The sequence below is a fragment of the Salmo trutta genome, chromosome 18 (assembly GCF_901001165.1).
Source record: "Salmo trutta chromosome 18, fSalTru1.1, whole genome shotgun sequence".
Taxonomy (NCBI): Eukaryota; Metazoa; Chordata; class Actinopteri; order Salmoniformes; family Salmonidae; genus Salmo; species Salmo trutta.
The window spans coordinates 2,046,558-2,069,015 of NC_042974.1; the positions used below are offsets into that span (position 1 = coordinate 2,046,558).

General features: G+C 45.3%; 1 protein-coding gene across 4 annotated transcripts in view; it reads right to left on the reverse strand.

Annotated features, from left to right (window-relative positions):
- Positions 1-2,660: 2,660 nt before the first annotated feature.
- Positions 2,661-22,458, reverse strand: part of pald1a (phosphatase domain containing paladin 1a) — a 133,707-nt gene continuing 113,909 nt past the window's right edge. For all 4 annotated transcript variants that reach the window (XM_029697496.1, XM_029697495.1, XM_029697494.1 and 1 more), the window contains one exon: positions 2,661-4,756. In XM_029697496.1, the coding sequence (XP_029553356.1) occupies positions 4,607-4,756 (150 nt within the window). In that variant the 3' untranslated portion in view covers positions 2,661-4,606. The remainder of the gene's footprint in view (positions 4,757-22,458) is intronic.

A 22,458-nucleotide genomic window follows, 5' to 3' on the forward strand; every position in this document is an offset into this window, starting at 1 on the left:
AATAGTAATGTATGATGTATTTGATAAGGAGAGCAGTAACGTGGCTGTTTAAATAGTAATGTATGATGTATTTGATAAGGAGAGCGATAACGTGGCTGTTTAAATAGTAATGTATGATGTATTTGATAAGGAGAGCGGTAACATGGCTGTTTAAATAGTAATGTATGATGTATTTGATAAGGAGAGCAGTAACATGGCTGTTTAAATAGTAATGTATGATGTATTTGATAAGGAGAGCAGTAACATGGCTGTTTAAATAGTAATGTATGATGTATTTGATAAGGAGAGCAGTAACGTGGCTGTTTAAATAGTAATGTATGATGTATTTGATGAGGAGAGCGGTAACGTGGCTGTTTAAATAGTAATGTATGATGTATTTGATAAGGAGAGCGATAACGTGGCTGTTTAAATAGTAATGTATGATGTATTTGATAAGGAGAGCGATAACGTGGCTGTTTAAATAGTAATGTATGATGTATTTGATAAGGAGAGCGGTAACGTGGCTGTTTAAATAGTAATGTATGATGTATTTGATAAGGAGAGCGGTAACGTGGCTGTTTAAATAGTAATGTATGATGTATTTGATAAGGAGAGCGATAACATGGCTGTTTAAATAGTAATGTATGATGTATTTGATAAGGAGAGCAGTAACGTGGCTGTTTAAATAGTAATGTATGATGTATTTGATAAGGAGAGCAGTAACATGGCTGTTTAAATAGTAATGTATGATGTATTTGATGAGGAGAGCGGTAACGTGGCTGTTTAAATAGTAATGTATGATGTATTTGATAAGGAGAGCAGTAACGTGGCTGTTTAAATAGTAATGTATGATGTATTTGATAAGGAGAGCAGTAACATGGCTGTTTAAATAGTAATGTATGATGTATTTGATAAGGAGAGCGATAACGTGGCTGTTTAAATAGTAATGTATGATGTATTTGATAAGGAGAGCAGTAACATGGCTGTTTAAATAGTAATGTATGATGTATTTGATAAGGAGAGCAGTAACATGGCTGTTTAAATAGTAATGTATGATGTATTTGATAAGGAGAGCAGTAACGTGGCTGTTTAAATAGTAATGTATGATGTATTTGATAAGGAGAGCAGTAACGTGGCTGTTTAAATAGTAATTTATGATGTATTTGATAAGGAGAGCAGTAACGTGGCTGTTTAAATAGTAATGTATGATGTATTTGATAAGGAGAGCAGTAACATGGCTGTTTAAATAGTAATGTATGATGTATTTGATAAGGAGAGCAGTAACGTGGCTGTTTAAATAGTAATGTATGATGTATTTGATAAGGAGAGCGGTAACGTGGCTGTTTAAATAGTAATGTATGATGATAGGTGAAGAACATGGTAAACTGATTGGACATTGGATGTTTCTCAAAGCTGAATGATGGTTGCATTACAAGCAGGAATGCATTGCTGCTATCATGAACACATTATTATACAGCCCTTCCTGTGGGTGTAAGATATAGTAAGGCTTCATCCCAAATCACACCCTATTCACTATGTAGTACACTGCATAGTGTACACTACTTTTGACAAAATGTATCAACATTAGTGCACAATACAGGGAATCGGGTGCCGGCCCAAATGTCCCCCAGGAAGTCCTGCCAATGGAGAAAGAGTATCAGTAACCATTACCAATTGATAGTAAAATATGGCTGACGTGGCAGCTTCCACATGTAGATTTGTGCTGAAGACCATCCGGCCCAGACGTATCATTTGGTTCCTACTGGAGTGGGGAGTGGAGCAAGCCCAATGACATCACAGAAACCCCCCCCCCCCCAGCCCTTTATGGTTATGAGTCATGGAGACTTAAGTCCGGCCTCTCCACTGTCCATTAACGACAGCTTTAAGTCCTACTCGTGTGTGCACACCGTAGCAAAATGTTTTTTTTTTTACAATTGAAAACGTTTTGCCAACGAAAAGGTGCGTTTCTGATTGGACAAGTTCAGGTAGTCCTGGTCTGTTTTCTTCCATTCGGTGTCTAGTGAACACAACCCAGGACTCCTCAATAAAACAGTCATCCCCCAGCCCTCTAATGCAAAACAGATCCTGCACCCACAGAGAGACGGGACTGTGTCCCAAACGGCACCCTATTCCCTACGCAGTACACTACTTCTGACCCTATTCCCTATTGACCCTGGTCAAAAGCAGTGCACTAAAAAGGGAATAGAGTGCCATTTGGGACGCATTCGAGGCTGTGTTGGCATAATTTAGTTCACAAATAGCAAACTTACAGTAAGTGTTGTTTGTACAGTTTCACACCAGCCTGATCCACAGACTACTGTTGTTCTGCAGACTATCACTGTACTCTGGCTGGAAATACTGTAAAAACATGTATCAGGTATAGCTTACACAATACATGATAGTAGCTGAAGTGGATTCCTGTCGACGGACATTTGATAACCATTACATAGCTTTAGTGTGCTTAATGATAATAGTGTGTTGTTTTGGGGTATAACATTCCTGATCCCAGATCTGTTTGTGCTCTTGCTAACTCCACTGCTGTCGTTGTCAAGAAAAACATGTTTGGTATGACAATGAGTGCCAAGTAGTTGGCATGACAGTACAAACAGACTGTCCCTCAGGCCATAGCTTTCCTCCTAAAGGACACATCCTTCCCAGAAGCCCTCAGAACTGACATTTTGTGAAAACAAACGGCATTTATTTACTGACATTATATATATATATATATATATATATATATATACACACACACACACACACGTTCTTGGAGGCTGATTTTCAAAATATCCTCATAATATTTTGTTGACACACCTAAAAATGCAGTTCATAACAACACAGACAGAAGACGGCAGGAGATGGGAGAGAAGAGGACACCGTATGGGGGTGGACGACTAGTTACTGCACTACTTTTGACCAGAGCACAATGGACCCACGTCAAAAGTAGTGCACTACTGTTTGGAATGGGGTGAAATTTGGGACACACCCAATATCCCAAGATGAGGGGAGGGGGGGGGGGGGGCACCTTTTACTGAAGTTGGAAACCTCAAATGAGTGGGTTGCATGAATGGTTTCAGCAGCTGTTCCAAGGATGCAGAGATATCAGTTAAAGGAAGAATCTGGGATTAGTAGATATATGGTCACTGCTTAGAGCTCAGTCTGTGAATTTGAGAGTGGCTCCATTTCTCCAGTTCCATCCCTCAGCTGTTTACCGAAACAGGTGGCAGAGAGACGACTTTGTTCTTGTTTCAATCCCATATTAACCCTTTAAAAAGGGGAAATTCACAGTTCAAAACACAAAGTGTCCACCCCACCACTGTTTTGGTAAAAGGCTGAGGGATGGTGCTGGAAAAATGGAACCACTCAAATTCATAGACGGCGCCATGGATACAAGGACAGACCATCCATGATATCAACATTATAGTTGAACCATGTTTTGAGGCTATACAGTGTTTACATTGACATCGTTTACAAACCTTGGAGTAAAACAAGCGTATATTACGGGTTCTGATGGGGTACGACAGTTGGATTTAACGCGAGGCGTTTAGAAGTTATATTCTTCAAGGATCAATTGGTATATATCATTATTGAAAAAATATCTAAAAATGGATGAACCTTATGCAGATTACCCCTTTAATGATTGGAGAAACGTCTGTGAAGAACTGAGGACCGAGGCACATGCAAACAGCAGTAAAACACAGAGCAGAAGCTTAGCTTTGGCAGCATCTACAGCAGTTTGGCAAACGAATACTTGGGAGTGGACTTGGAGACACTGATACTGTATGTTAATTAAAAGTAACAGAAATGTATTCAATCTAAACAAAGAAGCTGTCATTTTAAAAGTCTGCAGTTTCAACTATATTTTAAACTGGAGAAACTTTCAAATACATTCTAGTACAGACAAACCCAATTCTGTCTTCTGGTTAAGGTGGTGTCTATTTAACCGGCAGAATATTTATGGCGGTGGAGTTCCGCTAACCCAAAGTTTAAGCCTTTCCCTACCTCTAACCCTTAGCGTAACCTCAAACTAACCTTAACATAACCCTTGTTTCTAACCCTAAATGTAACCCTACTTTAAACCTTCATTTCAACCCCTAAGCTGTTTGTTCTGCCAGGTGAATATACACCTCCTTTGATAAACCTATATGGCCCATACTAATGAGGCAGTTCTCGCCTGTTCTTTCATTAAACAAAAAGGACTAAATATGAATTCATTCTCCTCCTATATTAACAATGAAACAATAGAGCAAATGAGACTAAATGTCAGCTTGAATCTTGGCGTCAGTCAGAACAGACGCATCAGAACCAGGAAATACCAACTGACAGTACTAAAACAGTAATCCATTCAAACACTAAATTACATTGGTAGTGGGTTTGAAAAAAGCACTATTATAATAATACAGTATCGGAGTGATATGAGGGTAAAATACAAAGCACATTTTAAAATACAAAGCATTATTGCATTTTAAAGGTATAAAAAAAGAAAAGCACAGGAGGACATAGGTTGCATAAAATGGCACCCTAATCCCTTTAGAGTGCAGAGGGCTCTGGTCAAAAGTAGTGAACTACATAGGGAATAGAGTACCATTTCAGAAGCAGCCATAGTCTGGCAGTTCACAGTGATCTCAGCTCAGATGAACGCCCCCCTGAAGGGACGTGATTGGATGTTCTGTCGTTGCCAGCGGCAGCGGAGCCTGGCGAGTGGCGTGTCCCGAAGGTTCTCAAACTCAGAGAAACCCAGCTGGTTGAGAAGGTCGTACACCCCGGCCCTGGCTGCCACCTACAGGAGGAACACAGGAGGAGAGATACACAATGTAAAGACCACAGCAGGAGGAACAGGAGGAACACAGGAGGACAGAAACACAATGTAAAGACCACAGCAGGAGAAACAGGAGGAACACAGGAGGACAGAAACACAATGTAAAGACCACAGCAGGATAAACAGGAGGAACACAGGAGGACAGAAACACAATGTAAAGACCACAGCAGGAGAAACAGGAGGAACACAGGAGGACCGAAACACAATGTAAAGACCACAGCAGGAGAAACAGGAGGAGAGAAACACAATGTGTAAAGACCACAGCAGGAGGAACACAGGAGGAGAGAAACACAATGTAAAGACCACAGCAGGATAAACAGGAGGAACACAGGAGGAGAGAAACACAATGTAAAGACCACAGCAGGATAAACAGGAGGAGAGAAACACAATGTAAAGACCACAGCAGGAGGAACAGGAGGAGAGAAACACAATGTAAAGACCACAGCAGGATAAACAGGAGGAGAGAAACACAATGTAAAGACCACAGCAGGATAAACAGGAAGAACACATGAACAGAACAGAAAGCGATTCAAGAAGGATCCACACACAATGAGCAAAGACCAGAGCAGAGCAGCCACCTGGGAGAGCCACAGCAGGAGGATCACAGGAGGAGAGAAACACAATGAGCAAAGACCAGAGCAGAGCAGCCACCTGGGAGAGCAAACAGCTGGAGGAACATAGGAGGAGAGAAACACAATGAGCAAAGACCAGAGCAGAGCAGCCACCTGGGAGAGCCACAGCAGGAGGATCACAGGAGGAGAGAAACACAATGAGTAAAGACCAGAGCAGAGCAGCCACCTGGGAGAGCCACAGCAGGAGGATCACAGGAGGAGAGAAACACAATGAGCAAAGACCAGAGCAGAGCAGCCACCTGGGAGAGCCACAGCAGGAGGATCACAGGAGGAGAGAAACACAATGAGCAAAGACCAGAGCAGAGCAGCCACCTGGGAGAGCCACAGCAGGAGGATCACAGGAGGAGAGAAACACAATGAGTAAAGACCAGAGCAGAGCAGCCACCTGGGAGAGCCACAGCAGGAGGATCACAGGAGGAGAGAAACACAATGAGCAAAGACCAGAGCAGAGCAGCCACCTGGGAGAGCCACAGCAGGAGGATCACAGGAGGAGAGAAACACAATGAGCAAAGACCAGAGCAGAGCAGCCACCTGGGAGAGCAAACAGCTGGAGGAACACAGGAGGAGAGAAACACAATGAGCAAAGACCAGAGCAGAGCAGCCACCTGGGAGAGCAAACAGCTGGAGGAACACAGGAGGAGAGAAACACAATGAGTAAAGACCAGAGCAGAGCAGCCACCTGGGAGAGCCACAGCAGGAGGATCACAGGAGGAGAGAAACACAATGAGCAAAGACCAGAGCAGAGCAGCCACCTGGGAGAGCCACAGCAGGAGGATCACAGGAGGAGAGAAACACAATGTAAAGACCAGAGCAGAGCAGCCACCTGGGAGAGCCACAGCAGGAGGATCACAGGAGGAGAGAAACACAATGAGTAAAGACCAGAGCAGAGCAGCCACCTGGGAGAGCCACAGCAGGAGGATCACAGGAGGAGAGAAACACAATGAGCAAAGACCAGAGCAGAGCAGCCACCTGGGAGAGCCACAGCAGGAGGAACACAGGAGGAACAGGAAAGACAGCTATTGGTTAGAAGACAGCTGGTTGAGGTCACCTACACAACCACAGCAGGAGACACACACAGGAAACAACGAGTTAAGAACAGTCTGACCAACACAGTGGTTTTACTGGTCCTTCTATCTGACCAACACAGTGGTTTTACTGGTCCTTCTATCTGACCAACACAGTGGTTTTACTGGTCCTTCTATCTGACCAACACAGTGGTTTTACTGGTCCTTCTATCTGACCAACACAGTGGTTTTACTGGTCCTTCTATCTGACCAACACAGTGGTTTTACTGGTCCTTCAATCTGACCAACACAGTGGTTTTACTGGCATTCTATCTGACCAACACAGTGGTTTTACTGGTCCTTCTATCTGACCAACACAGTGGTTTTAGTGGTCCTTCTTTCTGACCAACACAGTGGTTTTACTGGTCCTTCAATCTGACCAACACAGTGGTTTTACTGGTCCTTCAATCTGACCAACACAGTGGTTTTACTGGTCCTTCAATCTGACCAACACAGTGGTTTTACTGGTCCTTCTATCTGACCAACACAGTGGTTTTACTGGTCCTTCTATCTGACCAACACAGTGGTTTTACTGGTCCTTCAATCTGACCAGCACAGTGGTTTTACTGGTCCTTCTATCTGACCAACACAGTGGTTTTACTGGTCCTTCTATCTGACCAACACAGTGGTTTTACTGGTCCTTCTATCTGACCAACACAGTGGTTTTACTGGTCCTTCAATCTGACCAACACAGTGGTTTTACTGGTCCTTCTATCTGACCAACACAGTGGTTTTACTGGTCCTTCTATCTGACCAACACAGTGGTTTTACTGGTCCTTCTATCTGACCAACACAGTGGTTTTACTGGGGATTCTATCTGACCAACACAGTGGTTTTACTGGTCTTTCTATCTGACCAACACAGTGGTTTTACTGGTCCTTCTATCTGACCAACACAGTGGTTTTACTGGTCCTTCTATCTGACCAACACAGTGGTTTTACTGGTCCTTCTATCTGACCAACACAGTGGTTTTACTGGTCCTTCTATCTGACCAACACAGTGGTTTTACTGGTCCTTCAATCTGACCAACACAGTGGTTTTATTGGTCCTTCTATCTGACCAACACAGTGGTTTTACTGGTCCTTCTATCTGACCAACACAGTGGTTTTACTGGTCCTTCTATCTGACCAACACAGTGGTTTAACTGGTCCTTCAATCTGACCAACACAGTGGTTTTACTGGTCCTTCTATCTGACCAACACAGTGGTTTTATTGGTCCTTCTATCTGACCAACACAGTGGTTTTATTGGTCCTTCTATCTGACCAACACAGTGGTTTTATTGGTCCTTCTATCTGACCAAAACAGTGGTTTTACTGGTCCTTCTATCTGACCAACACAGTGGTTTTATTGGTCCTTCTATCTGACCAAAACAGTGGTTTTACTGGTCCTTCTATCTGACCAACACAGTGGTTTTACTGGTCCTTCTATCTGACCAACACAGTGGTTTTTAACTATGCAGGAGGAGAGAAACAGGAAACAACACACGACCAACAGAACAGGAATGATACACTTTAGAACGTTTTTACACTACAGTATATTCTCTAGAGGTTGCCCAAAAAATACCTTTAGACCTACTACTGAAGCATAAACTTCTCACGTCTCTTAAGCCACCTTCGGAGGTTGCGGGTGAGACTCTCTCTCTCCCGCTCTCTCCTTCCCCCTCTCTCTCTCCTTCCAAGCAGTCGGATGTAAACAGAATTGTCTCGTGAAGCCAAATGCTCCTACAGTAACAATCAACACATGAGCAACAGAAAAGGAACGGTGCACTTTTGATCAAACACTTGATTTAGGATAAAGCTGATCCCAACTGACCCTGTTTCCTGGTGATAGTGGATAATACATAATTATTCCTCCTGCTGACTCCTCCTGAACCAACACAGTTGTTTTCAATTCTACTTACAGCTAAATCAATTAACATGTTTTTTAATATTTGAAGAAAAAAATTGATATTTGACCCAACTCTCCTCTCTCGCGCTCTGCGCGACACCTGGTCTCTCGCGCTCTGCGCGACACCTGGTCTCTCGCGCTCTGCGCGACACCTGGTCTCTCGCGCTCTGCGCGACACCTGGTCTCTCGCGCTCTGCGCGACACCTGGTCTCTCGGGCTCTGCGCGACACCTGGTCTCTCGGGCTCTGCGCGACACCTGGTCTCTCGCGCTCTGCGCGACACCTGGTCTCTCGCGCTCTGCGCGACACCTGGTCTCTCGCGCTCTGCGCGACACCTGGTCTCTCGCGCTCTGCGCGACACCTGGTCTCTCGCGCTCTGCGCGACACCTGGTCTCTCGCGCTCTGCGCGACACCTGGTCTCTCGCGCTCTGCGCGACACCTGGTCTCTCGCGCTCTGCGCGACACCTGGTCTCTCGCGCTCTGCGCGACACCTGGTCTCTCGCTCTGCGCGACACCTGGTCTCTCGCTCGGCGCGACACCTGGTCTCTCGCTCGGCGCGACACCTGCTCTCGCTCGGCGCGACACCTGGTCTCTCGCTCGGCGCGACACCTGGTCTCTCGCTCTGCGCGACACCAGTCTCTCACTGCAACACTAGTCTCTCACTCCTCATCAGCCTGGCAACACGTAAGTCTAGTATTCCGCTGTGAAGGTGGAGAAGCAACATCCCCCTTCTGCTCCGGCTCTTCCCTAGAGAACTGGAACAGTGAAGCCCTGAGGAGGTTACTTCCCTAGAGAACTGGAACAGTGAAGCCCTGAGGGGGTTACTTCCCTAGAGAACTGGAGCAGTGAAGCCCTGAGGAGGTTACTTCCCTAGAGAACTGGAGCAGTGAAGCCCTGAGGAGGTTACTTCCCTAGAGAACTGGAGCAGTGAAGCCCTGAGGAGATTACTTCCCTAGAGAACTGGAGCAGTGAAGCCCTGAGGAGGTTACTTCCCTAGAGAACTGGAGCAGTGAAGCCCTGAGGAGATTACTTCCCTAGAGAACTGGAGCAGTGAAGCCCTGAGGAGGTTACTTCCCTAGAGAACTGGAGCAGTGAAGCCCTGAGGAGGTTACTTCCCTAGAGAACTGGAGCAGTGAAGCCCTGAGGAGGTTACTTCCCTAGAGAACTGGAGCAGTGAAGCCCTGAGGAGGTTACTTCCCTAGAGAACTGGAGCAGTGAAGCCCTGAGGAGGTTACTTCCCTAGAGAACTGGAGCAGTGAAGCCCTGAGGAGGTTACTTCCCTAGAGAACTGGAGCAGTGAAGCCCTGAGGGGGTTACTTCCCTAGAGAACTGGAGCAGTGAAGCCCTGAGGAGGTTACTTCCCTAGAGAACTGGAGCAGTGAAGCCCTGAGGAGGTTACTTCCCTAGAGAACTGGAGCAGTGAAGCCCTGAGGAGGTTACTTCCCTAGAGAACTGGAGCAGTGAAGCCCTGAGGAGGTTACTTCCCTAGAGAACTGGAGCAGTGAAGCCCTGAGGAGGTTACTTCCCTAGAGAACTGGAGCAGTGAAGCCCTGAGGGGGTTACTTCCCTAGAGAACTGGAGCAGTGAAGCCCTGAGGAGGTTACTTCCCTAGAGAACTGGAACAGTGAAGCCCTGAGGGGGTTACTTCCCTAGAGAACTGGAGCAGTGAAGCCCTGAGGAGGTTACTTCCCTAGAGAACTGGAGCAGTGAAGCCCTGAGGGGGTTACTTCCCTAGAGAACTGGAGCAGTGAAGCCCTGACTTCCTTAGAGACCTGGAGCTGGGTCAAGCTGACTCATGGTTGGTCAACAAACTGTGTGGCTCAGTTGGTAGAGCATGGTGTTTGCAACGCCAGGGTTGTGGGTTCGATTCCCATGGGGGACCAGTACAGAAAAGAAAAATGTATGAAATGTATGCATTCACTACTGTAAGTTGCTCTGGATAAGAGTGTCTGCTAAATGCCTAAAATGTAAATGTTACTGTCCACTGATGGTAAGCAGTACCACCATTAAAAGGGTTACAGCTTGTTGAGTTTACTCTACCTGCCATTTACAATGGACCCCAACCAACCAAAAGAGGACCTCCATTAGGACCCTAGCCCTAACCAACCAAAAGAGGACCTCCATTAGGACCCTAGCCCTAACCAACCAAAAGAGGACCTCCATTAGAACCCTAGCCCTAACCAACCAAAAGAGGAACTCCATCCTAACAAGAGCCCAATAGGACCCCAACACACACACTAACTGTAGTCTTAACTAGCCTGTAGACTTAACTAGCCTGTAGACTTAACTAGCCTGCAGACTTAACTAGCCTGTAGGCTAATCCAATGATTTATAAACATATACAATGCCTATGGACTAATCCAGCAAATTGCTCAGTCCACAGGGTGTCTGGAAATTATTCTGTGACACTGAAAGAGCCGCTGCTCTGACTTGATCAAAGTAGATAAGTCTTGACTTGGCTGAACAAAACTAAATAGTGAGTAAGTGACCAACTTCAAAGAGCTACCTAATCTAAATAGAACTGAGTCTAAAATGGGACCCTATTCCCTATGCGGACCCTGGTCAAAAGTAGTGCACTATATAGGGAATAGGGTGCCATTTCAGACACAGTTCTGTTTAGATCAGGTAGCTCTTTGAAGTTGGTCACTTACTCACCATTTAGTTGACCTACATTTTTTTCACCACAAATATACTTCGGATAAATTCAACTCAGACGGCTATGGTTTTAACATTTACATACATTTAGCCTACGTGGAATCAGAAATGCTGTTACTAGAAGATATGGGGTGCTAATGAGATATTTACATTCCAATATTTGCTTTAAAGATGCACCGGGAATGACAAATGGTAAACAATAAGGTTCTGGAGGCCATATGAGTCTATGGAGAAACTGAAGACATTGGCTGCGTCCCAAACAGTGGTACCCTATTCCCTTTATTGTGTAGTACTTCTGACCAGAGCCCTATATTCCTTATTCCCTATATAGTGCACTACTTTTGACCAGAGCCCCTTTAGTCTGGAAAACCCGACCCGGCAACAGTGACTCTTTTGGCAACTTCTGGGGTGGGTCCTCCTCAGACAGGCAACTCTCCTAACAAATCACAAGCCACAACGTCGCGATTCAAAACCAACGTTTCCAGGCAAAGCCTTTGCAGTGGTTTTAGTGAAGGTAGTTGATGCAAATTTGCCAGTAGCCAATTACAAAATGCACTCCTGAAAGAAAAAACTCTGATCTCCATCTGGTGGATAAGTGGATAAAGTAGAGATGTGGGCATGGTTCCTCTAAGCCAAAAGAGTCCATCATTGAAACCAGACCCATGTCCCTGTTGCCTGGGGTTGGGTTTTCCAGACTAAGAGCCCTATGGATGCCATTTGGAACCCAGCCATTTCCAGTCTCTGCTGGAGAGTTGTTGGGTATGTGAAACATGCTGAAGGAACAATGGTTGGGGAACATGCTATTGGGGAACAATGGTTGAGATAATCGTTGTTTGGCAATATCCCTTACTCTTCAACCATTGATTATAGCTTAGAAAGCCAGCATTGTAAGACAGCAAAGAAAGCAGACCTTGTGGTATAATGCTGTGGCCTTGTCTCTGACCATGCTACATTGAATGCTCCAACAGAACCCAGATTATGTAGCACTGCAAGCACTTTCAACCATCTACTGTGTCACTGTTGGAGAAATATTTTCAGCAACTCAGCAAGAATCCATGAGACCTTATCCATTCTAAGCTGATTCATTCAGAACAAAACAAGATGTACAGTTTCATCAATGGTGTAGCATAGTACTCACTATCCAGGAAACACAGAGACATTTACATAGTCATTTAGCACACGCTCTTACCCAGAGTGACTTGCAGTTAGGTGGTTTTCTCACCTTTAAGATGAAGGCACTAATCAAAGTCAGTACATAACTCTGCAGTAAACAAATCCCCCAATGACCCATAGCTAACTGGAAACACTACAGAATGGGTCCAGCCAAACTGACCATACAGCAGGTTTGATTCCCAACTGACCAGGAATCCATAGATTTAACATGAAAATAATTCCACTAAAGAATGGGTCCAGCAGAGGTATATGACTCCAGGTCCATCAGTAGGACTCCAGGTCCATCAGTATGACTCCAGGTCCATCAGTATGGCTCCAGGTCCATCAGTATGACTCCAGGTCCATCAGTAGGACTCCAGGTCCATCAGTATGACTCCAGGTCCATCAGTATGACTCCAGGTCCATCAGTATGGCTCCAGGTCCATCAGTATGGCTCCAGGTCCATCAGTATGACTCCAGGTCCATCAGTATGGCTCCATCAGTATGACTCCAGGTCCATCAGTATGACTCCAGGTCCATCAGTAGGACTCCAGGTCCATCAGTAGGACTCCAGGTCCATCAGTAGGACTCCAGGTCCATCAGTAGGACTCCAGGTCCATCAGTATGGCTCCAGGTCCATCAGTATGGCTCCAGGTCCATCAGTATGACTCCAGGTCCATCAGTATGACTCCAGGTCCATCAGTATGGCTCCAGGTCCATCAATCAGTATGACTCCAGGTCCATCAGTATGACTCCAGGTCCATCAGTATGGCTCCCGGTCCATCAGTATGGCTCCCGGTCCATCAGTATGCTCCATCAGTATGGCTCCAGGTCCATCAGTATGACTCCATCAGTATGGCTCCAGGTCCATCAATCAGTATGACTCCAGGTCCATCAGTATGACTCCAGGTCCATCAGTATGACTCCAGGTCCATCAGTATGGCTCCAGGTCCATCAGTATGACTCCATCAGTATGGCTCCAGGTCCATCAGTATGACTCCATCAGTATGGCTCCAGGTCCATCAGTATGACTCCATCAGTATGGCTCCAGGTCCATCAGTATGACTCCATCAGTATGGCTCCAGGTCCATCAGTATGGCTCATGGGCCATCAGTATGGCTCCAGGTCCATCAGTATGACTCCATCAGTATGACTCCAGGTCCATCAGTATGACTCCATCAGTATGGCTCCAGGTCCATCAGTATGACTCCATCAGTATGGCTCCAGGTCCATCAGTATGGCTCCATCAGTATGGCTCCAGGTCCATCAGTATGACTCCATCAGTATGACTCCAGGTCCATCAGTATGGCTCCAGGTCCATCAGTATGGCTCCAGGTCCATCAGTATGACTCCATCAGTATGACTCCAGGTCCATCAGTATGACTCCATCAGTATGGCTCCAGGTCCATCAGTATGACTCCATCAGTATGGCTCCAGGTCCATCAGTATGGCTCCATCAGTATGGCTCCAGGTCCATCAGTATGACTCCATCAGTATGACTCCAGGTCCATCAGTATGGCTCCAGGTCCATCAGTATGCTCCATCAGTATGGCTCCAGGTCCATCAGTATGGCTCCATCAGTATGACTCCAGGTCCATCAGTATGACTCCAGGTCCATCAGTATGACTCCATCAGTATGACTCCAGGTCCATTCTGTTAAAAGGTTGCTTGGGGACTTAGCCCTTACTGAAGAACTCTGTGTGTCTGGGTATTGGGGAGCGTGTGAGCCTCAGCTGACTCAAGCCAAAGGTGAGCATCGCCGGTGAATAAAGAAGTATTTTCCCCCTCTTTCTCCCTCTCTCTCTCTGGAGTCAGAAAATGAAGCCATCACGGGCAGGAAGGTGTTTATCCCCTTCTCTTCTTATGAAATGGTTTGGGCCCCGGGCCCTGGCTGAAGTGTGCCTGCTTGTGTGTTGTGTCTGTTCGGTGACTGACTGTCCAGTGTGTAGTTGTGATAGTGAGCAGAGCTGGCAGACTTGGTCTTTCATCTCCTACTGAGAAGATCCCACAGGCCAATACTCATTAGGAGCCTGGCGCCAATGCTAGTACAGGGGTAGTGAGGTGAGTGTGTGTGTGTGTCTGTGAGTTAGGGTCTTGTCCCACAGTCGACTATGTGAAAGGCCCCACATACCAGGCGGGTAAGGTGAACAGGGAGGCCTCTGTAGCACACATCAAAATAGCTGGGCTGACTGATTGGCTGCCCCTCCGGGAGGCATCTGTGGCATCCGCCATACACAAACCTGTTCATTGTACAATGAACCACCTCACGTCTCGTCCGCAAAACAGGCATTTCAGATTTCCTCTGATAATTTTCCTCTGATAATTTTCCTCTGATGCAACGAACATACCGGTACATACAGAGGCAATGTGGCCTAGTTAATGATACGTATGTGGATGTTACACACTGGTAGCTTTTTAACATCTTTGGTTGACGTACCTCTTCAACCTACATCAATTCATGGCAAAGGAATGTACCGACTCCAACACACACACACACACACACACACGCACCAGGCAAAGCATCAATACAGGACTACGATGGAATCCTAGTAGTCGACGCTCGTCGGATGTGGCAGGGCTTGCAAATTATCACGGATAACAAAGGGAAGCCCCAGTGATGCGAGCCTACCAGACGAGCTAAATGCCTTCTATGCTTGCCTCGAGGAAAGCAACACTGAAGCATGCATAAGAGCACCAGCTGTTCCAGACGGGAGGCCAGACAGATTACCAGGACGCGTACTCCGAGTATATACTAACCAGCTGGCAAGTGTCTTCACTGACATTTTCAACCTCTCCCTGACCCAGTCTGTAATACCTACATGTTTCTTTTGACTTATCATGGACGCTGCTGCTACTGCTTATTATCTATCCTTATGCCTAGTCACTTTACCCCTACCTATATGTACATATCTACCTCCATTACGTCGTACCCCTGCACATTGACTTGGTACTGGTACCCTGTGTTTATAGCCATGTTATTACCCCTGCACATTGACTTGGTACTGGTACCCTGTGTTTATAGCCATGTTATTACCCCTGCACATTGACTTGGTACTGGTACCCTGTGTATATAGCCATGTTATTACCTCTACCCCTGCACATTGACTTGGTACTGGTATCCTGTGTATAAAGCCATGTTATTACCTCTACCCCTGCACATTGACTTGGTACTGGTACCCTGTGTATATAACCATGTTATTACCTCTACCCCTACACATTGACTTGGTACTGGTACCCTGTGTATACAGCCATGTTATTACCTCTACCCCTGCACATTGACTTGGTACTGGTACCCTGTGTATAAAGCCATGTTATTACCCCTGCACATTGACTTGGTACTGGTACCCTGTGTATATAGCCATGTTATTACCTCTACCCCTGCACATTGACTTGGTACTGGTACCCTGTGTATATAGCCATGTTATTACCTCTACCCCTGCACATTGACTTGGTACTGGTACCCTGTGTATATAGCCATGTTATTACCCCTGCACATTGACTTGGTACTGGTACCCTGTGTATATAGCCATGTTATTACCCCTGCACATTGACTTGGTACTGGTACCCTGTGTATATAGCCATGTTATTACCTCTACCCCAGCACATTGACTTGGTACTGGTACCCTGTGTTTATAAACATGTCATTACCTCTACCCCTGCACATTGACTTGGTACTGGTACCCTGTGTATACAGCCAAATTATTACCTCTACCCCTGCACATTTACTTGGTACCTGTACCCTGTGTTTATAGCCATGTTATTACCCCTGCACATTGACTTGGTACTGGTACCCTGTGTTTATAGCCATGTTATTACCTCTACCCCTGCACATTGACTTGGTACTGGTACCCTGTGTTTATAGCCATGTTATTACCTCTACCCCTGCACATTGACTTGGTACTGGTACCCTGTGTATATAGCCATGTTATTACCCCTGCACATTGACTTGGTACTGGTACCCTGTGAATACAGCCATGTTATTACCCCTGCACATTGACTTGGTACTGGTACCCTGTGTATATAGCCATGTTATTAACCCTGCACATTGACTTGGTACTGGTACCCTGTGTTTATAGCCATGTTATTACCCCTGCACATTAACTTGGTACTGGTACCCTGTGTATACAGCCATGTTATTACCTCTACCCCTGCACATTGACTTGGTACTGGTACCCTGTGTATACAGCCATGTTATTACCTCTACCCCTGCACATTGACTTGGTACTGGTACCCTGTGTATAAAGCCATGTTATTACCTCTACCCCTGCACATTGACTTGGTACTGGTACCCTGTGTATACAGCCATGTTATTACCCCTGCACATTGACTTGGTACTGGTACCCTGTGTTTATAGCCATGTTATTACCTCTACCCCTGCACATTGACTTGATACTGGTACCCTGTGTATACAGCCATGTTATTACCTCTACCCCTGCACATTGACTTGGTACTGGTACCCTGTGTATAAAGCCATGTTATTACCCCTGCACATTGACTTGGTACTGGTACCCTGTGTATATAGCCATGTTATTACCCCTGCACATTGACTTGGTACTGGTACCCTGTGTATATAGCCATGTTATTACCTCTACCCCTGCACATTGACTTGGTACTGGTACCCTGTGTTTATAGCCACGTTATTACCTCTACCCCTGCACATTGACTTGGTACTGGTACCCTGTGTATACAGCCATGTTATTACCTCTACCCCTGCACATTGACTTGGTACTGGTACCCTGTGTATACAGCCATGTTATTACCTCTACCCCTGCACATTGACTTGGTACTGGTACTCTGTTTCTATAGCCATGTTATTACCCCTGCACATTGACTTGGTACTGGTACCCTGTGTTTATAGCCATGTTATTACCTCTACCCCTGCACATTGACTTGGTACTGGTACCCTGTGTATATAGCCATGTTATTACCCCTGCACATTGACTTGGTACTGGTACCCTGTGTATACAGCCATGTTATTACCTCTACCCCTGCACATTGACTTGGTACTGGTACCCTGTGTATATAGCCATGTTATTACCCCTGCACATTGACTTGGTACTGGTACCCTGTGTATACAGCCATGTTATTACCTCTACCCCTGCACATTGACTTGGTACTGGTACCCTGTGTATATAGCCATGTTATTACCCCTGCACATTGACTTGGTACTGGTACCCTGTGTATACAGCCATGTTATTACCTCTACACCTGCACATTGACTTGGTACTGGTACCCTGTGTATATAGCCATGTTATTGTTACTCATTGTGGATTTATTCCTTGTGTGATAATTTGTATATTTTGTTCTCTGCATTGTTGGGAAGGGCCTGGTACCCTACTGTAACTGTTAGCCTACACCAGTTTAAGAAGCATGTGACAAATAACATTTGATTTCCCCCTGTTCTCTATGTGCTCAAAACACACAACCAAAGAAAACCAAAGAATAACAACAAGTCAAAATTGTTGATGTGTTGTACAGTAGGAATCCAATGCATACATTTCCTCCTGCTCTCTAATAGATAGTAGTGTCTGTCTGTGTGCTCAAAAAGACACACAACCAAAGAAAACCAAAGAATAACAACAGGTCAAAGTTGTTGATGTGTTGTACAGTAGGAATCCAATGCATACATTTCCTCCTGCTCTCTAATAGATAGTAGTGTCTGTCTGTGTGCTCAAAAAGATACACAACCAAAGAAAACCATTCAAAGAAATACAAACAGATCAACGAAAACAAACCCAAAATGGGAAAGATCATTGAAGAACCAAAAGAACACGGGAACCAAAGCGTGCGTCATTGTATCCCATCCACCTCACCACTGTGACGCCGTGCTCCATGTGCTGTTTGTTGATGTGGAGAACACATTTACATTTTAGTCATTTAGGAGACGCTCTTATCCAGAGAGACATCCAGGAGGAATTAGGGTTAAGTGCCTTGTTCAAGGTCACATCGATAGATTTTTCACCTAGTCGGCTCAGGGATTCAAATCAGCCACCTTACGGTTACTGGCCCAACGCTCTTAACCGCTAGACAACCTAGAGGTACATCCCAAATGGCACCCTATTCCCTATATAGTGCACTACTTTTAACATTAGCCCAGAGATGATGTGGTTTGTTGCTAGAAAATGGAGTTTGTTGCTAGATAATGTGGTTTGTTGCTAGATAATGTGGTTTGTTGCTAGATAATGGGGTTAGATAATGTGGTTTGTTACTAGATAATGGTGGTTTGTTACTAGATAATGGTGGTTTGTTACTAGATAATGTGGTTTGTTGCTAGATAATGTGGTTTGTTGCTAGATAATGTGGTTTGTTGCTAGATAATGTGGTTTGTTGCGAGATAATGGGGTTAGATAATGTGGGTTTGTTACTATATAATGTGGGTTTGTTAATAGATTGTGTTTTTTTTGCTAAATAATGGGGTTAGATAAGGTGGTTTGTTACTAGATAATGGAGTTTGTTACTAGATAATGATGCTTATTCGAGGAAGGAAAGAGAGGAAGGCTCCACTCTCTCACTTCAGTATCTTACCTAGTTATTTACAGATGAATCTAATTTTGCTCTTTTGTAGCTTTGGCAACTATGTGTGTGTTTTCTATCCCAGTTTGCTCCTCTCCCTGTAGGCTTTACAGACGCTACCCACCCCTTGGCTGCAACCCTTCTAATTTAGTGTACCCTGCGAGCACAACCCATGAGGTATTCCTGGCCTCCGGCAGCGTTTTGAACTGCCGATCTGCGGTCAAGAACGCAGAGTTCATCTCAGCCTATGCTGCCCTTCAGTCCCTAGACTTTTTGTCCCTGACGGAGACCTGGATCACCCCAGAGAACACTGCTACTCCAGCTGCTCTCTCTTCATCTGACTACTTTTTCTCTCCTAGTCTGAGAACATCTGGTTGTCGCAATGGTGGCACAGGGCTACTCATTTCTCCTAACTGGAGATTTTCTCTTTTCTCCCTCCTCACCTGTCCATCTCCTCACTTGAGTTCCATGCTGTCACTTGTTCACTCAAGCTTAACATTGTTGTCATCTATCGCCCACCAGGTGCCCTTAGAGAGTTCCTCAATGAGTTTGACACCTTGATAATTTCATTTCCTGACGATGGCTCACCGCTCTTCGTACTGTGCGGTTCAACCTCCCAACATCTGCCTTCCGATGAATTTCTTACCAAATCTTTCTTTCCCAGCTTTGCCTCTTTTGACCTCGCCTCTTTTGACCGCACCCTTTCCCAGTCCCTAGAGGCTGTTTGCCTACTAATCTTTCCGCGTCCTATGACTCGCAATGTCCCCTTTCCTCCTGATCGGCTAGGCCTTCCCCTCCTGCTCCGTAGCTGTCACTCATTGCGAGCTTACAGAACAGGACTGCAGGCAGTTGACGAAAATGGAGGAAAACTAAACTTCTAAAATACCTATTGTCCTTTCACTCCCTCCTCTCGACCTTCTCTTCCTCTGTATCCACTGCTAAAGCCACTTTATATCACTCTACATTTTAAGCTTCTGCCTCTAACCCTAGGAAACTCTTTCCACCTTCTCCTCCCTCCGTAATCTTCCATCCCCTCCCCCTCCCTCCCTCCCTCTCTTCGGATGACTTTGTCAACCACTCTGAAAAGAAGGTTAACAACATCCGCTCCTTATTCACTCAGCCTATTGAGTCCGCTGGTCCCACTCACACAGAACTACCCTACGCCTAGACATCCTTCTCCCCTCTCTCTTCAAATTAAATCCTGTGACTAGTGGGGTTCGGCTGCCCGACAACCTGCCCGCTCAACCCCATCCCTTCCTCCCTTCTCCAGACCATCTCTGGAGACTTTCTTCCATTACTCACTTCCCTCATCAACTCCTCCCTGACCACTGGCTGTGTCCCCTCTCTTCAAAAGGGCCTGGGTCACTCCCCTCCTCAAGAAATGATTGGTGGAGTGCTGCAGAGATGGTTGTCCTTCTGGAAGGTTCTCCCATTTCCACAGAGGAACTCTGACCAAGACCCTGACCAAGGCCCTTGCTCAGTTTGGCCGGGCAGCCAGCTCTTGGTGGTTTCAGGTTCTTCCATTTAGGAATGATGGAGGCCACTTCATGGGGACCTTCAATGCTGTAGACATTTTTTGGTACCCTTCCCCAGATCTGTGCCTCGACACAATCGACACTATCTCTGAGCTCTACGGACAATTCCTTATACCTCATGGCTTGGTTTATGCTCTGACATGCACGGTCAAATATAAACAGGTGTGTGCCTTTCCAAATCATGTCCAATCAATAGAATTTACCACAAGTGGACTCTAATCAAGTTGTAGAAACATCTCAAGGATGATCAATGGAAACAGGATGCACCTGAGCTCAATTTCGAGTCTCATAGCAAAGGGTCTGAATAGTTATGTAAATAAGGTATTTCTGTTTTTTTATACATTTGCAAAAAAAATTATAGAAACCTGTTTTCGCCTTTTCATTATGCAGTATTGTGTGTAGATTGATGTGGGAAAAAAATATTCAATCCATTTTAGAATAAGGCTGTAACGTAACAAAATTTTGAAAAATTCAAGGTGTCTGAATACTTTCCAAATGCACGGTACGTTCCTCTCAGGTTCTTGGCCCTTTCCAGAACAACTACCTTGTCCTTGAGCCTCAGGAACTGGGCCTGTCACCTGGGCCTGTGGTGGGTTTTCCAGTCCTGTGGGCGCGCTCCACCTCAATCTTCCCATGGTCCATCTTCAATTTCTCAGAGATCATTTACCTCACTTTGTCCTCAGACTCTGTCCAGGTCTCATGTGGAGATTCTGCAATTCCGTCCACAACCATGTTGTTCTGCCTTGATTGTCCCTGGAGATAATCTGATTTCTCTGTCATTGTTATCATGAATTCACAGACAGAACTGATGTCCTCTCTCAATGACTTAGATTGCGGTCATCTTGCCGTTCTCCTGCAACAGTTCTTCAGGTCCTGGACGTCTCTGATCAGGTCGTTCATTCTTTTATTAGTTGAATCCACCAGTATTTGGACAAAACACTTGAAACTATTTTCTTGTTGTTGTAACAACTGCTTGTAGAACTCTTTTTGTTCGATTAAAAGATCGTTTACCTGTGATAGAGAGACCACCACTGTCCTCAACGGTTCTCCCGCCGGCTTTGGTCTTTGTCATGGTAGCTATCAACGTAGGTTATACTGTTATTCCACACAGTTCCAGACAGGGTTGGTCACAGGGAAGACTGAATACAACAACAAACAGCAGGGATCTAGACAGCCACAAACCCGGGACAATCCACGGTCCCAGCCACAATGGCTAACCACGTCGCGGGCTGCATTCAAGCCCTCAAGAAAACCCTGCTAGCTTGATAGCTAGCTTGATAGCTAGCTGCTACGCCAAATAACTCCTCAGACCCGGCCTTGGTCGGCAGGATCACTGGACAGAGAGTAGCAGTCCCAGCAACTGATGCCAACTGCGTCGCGGGATCCAAACTCAAAAGTTAGCAAAAGAGGGCTCAGCTCAATATCAGGAAGGTGTTCCTAATGTTTTGTTCACTCAGTGTATATTCCACCTAATCATAACAGGAAGGATATAGCCCCAACCGACTGAGCAAACCACCGACCTCACATATTTCTGTATTCAACAACTGTTTTCATAGCAATTGTTCCGGTCTATTTTGGAATTCAATGTTTTTATAGTGGGACGAAGGATCTGTTCAAATGGGTTTATTCTAGCTCAGAGACAGGAGGAACAGGGGCGGAGAACAGAGCAATATGTACGGTCAAATTAACATTAGGATGTTTTAAGGTTTGATCCCTTTTGGTTGTTATTGCTGCTCCACTGTTTGTAACAGGAGGATGGTTAAGGAAAGGACAGTAATACCTACAACTAAATCACCTATCTTAGTCTAACATATTGCAATGGTAGAGTCATGTGTGTCTTCAGCTTAAATGGAACCTGATATTTTTTATTTATCTCGGCAAGTCTAGTTAAATCTGTTTATAGCCCATCCAACTACCTCATCCCCATATTGTTTTTTTTTTTTTGGGCTCCTTTACACCCTAGTATCTCTACTTGCACATTCATCTTCTGCACATCTATCACTCCAGTGTTTAATTGCTAAATTGTAATTACTTCACCACTACGGCCTATTTATTGCCTTATCTCCCTAATCTTACCTAATTTGCACAAACTGTATATAGACTTTTTTATATTGCGTTATTGACTGGACGTTTGTTTATTCCATGTGTAAATCTGTGTTGTTGTTTGTGTCGCACTGCTTTGCTTTATCTTGGCCAGGTCGCAGTTGTAAATGAGAACTTGTTCT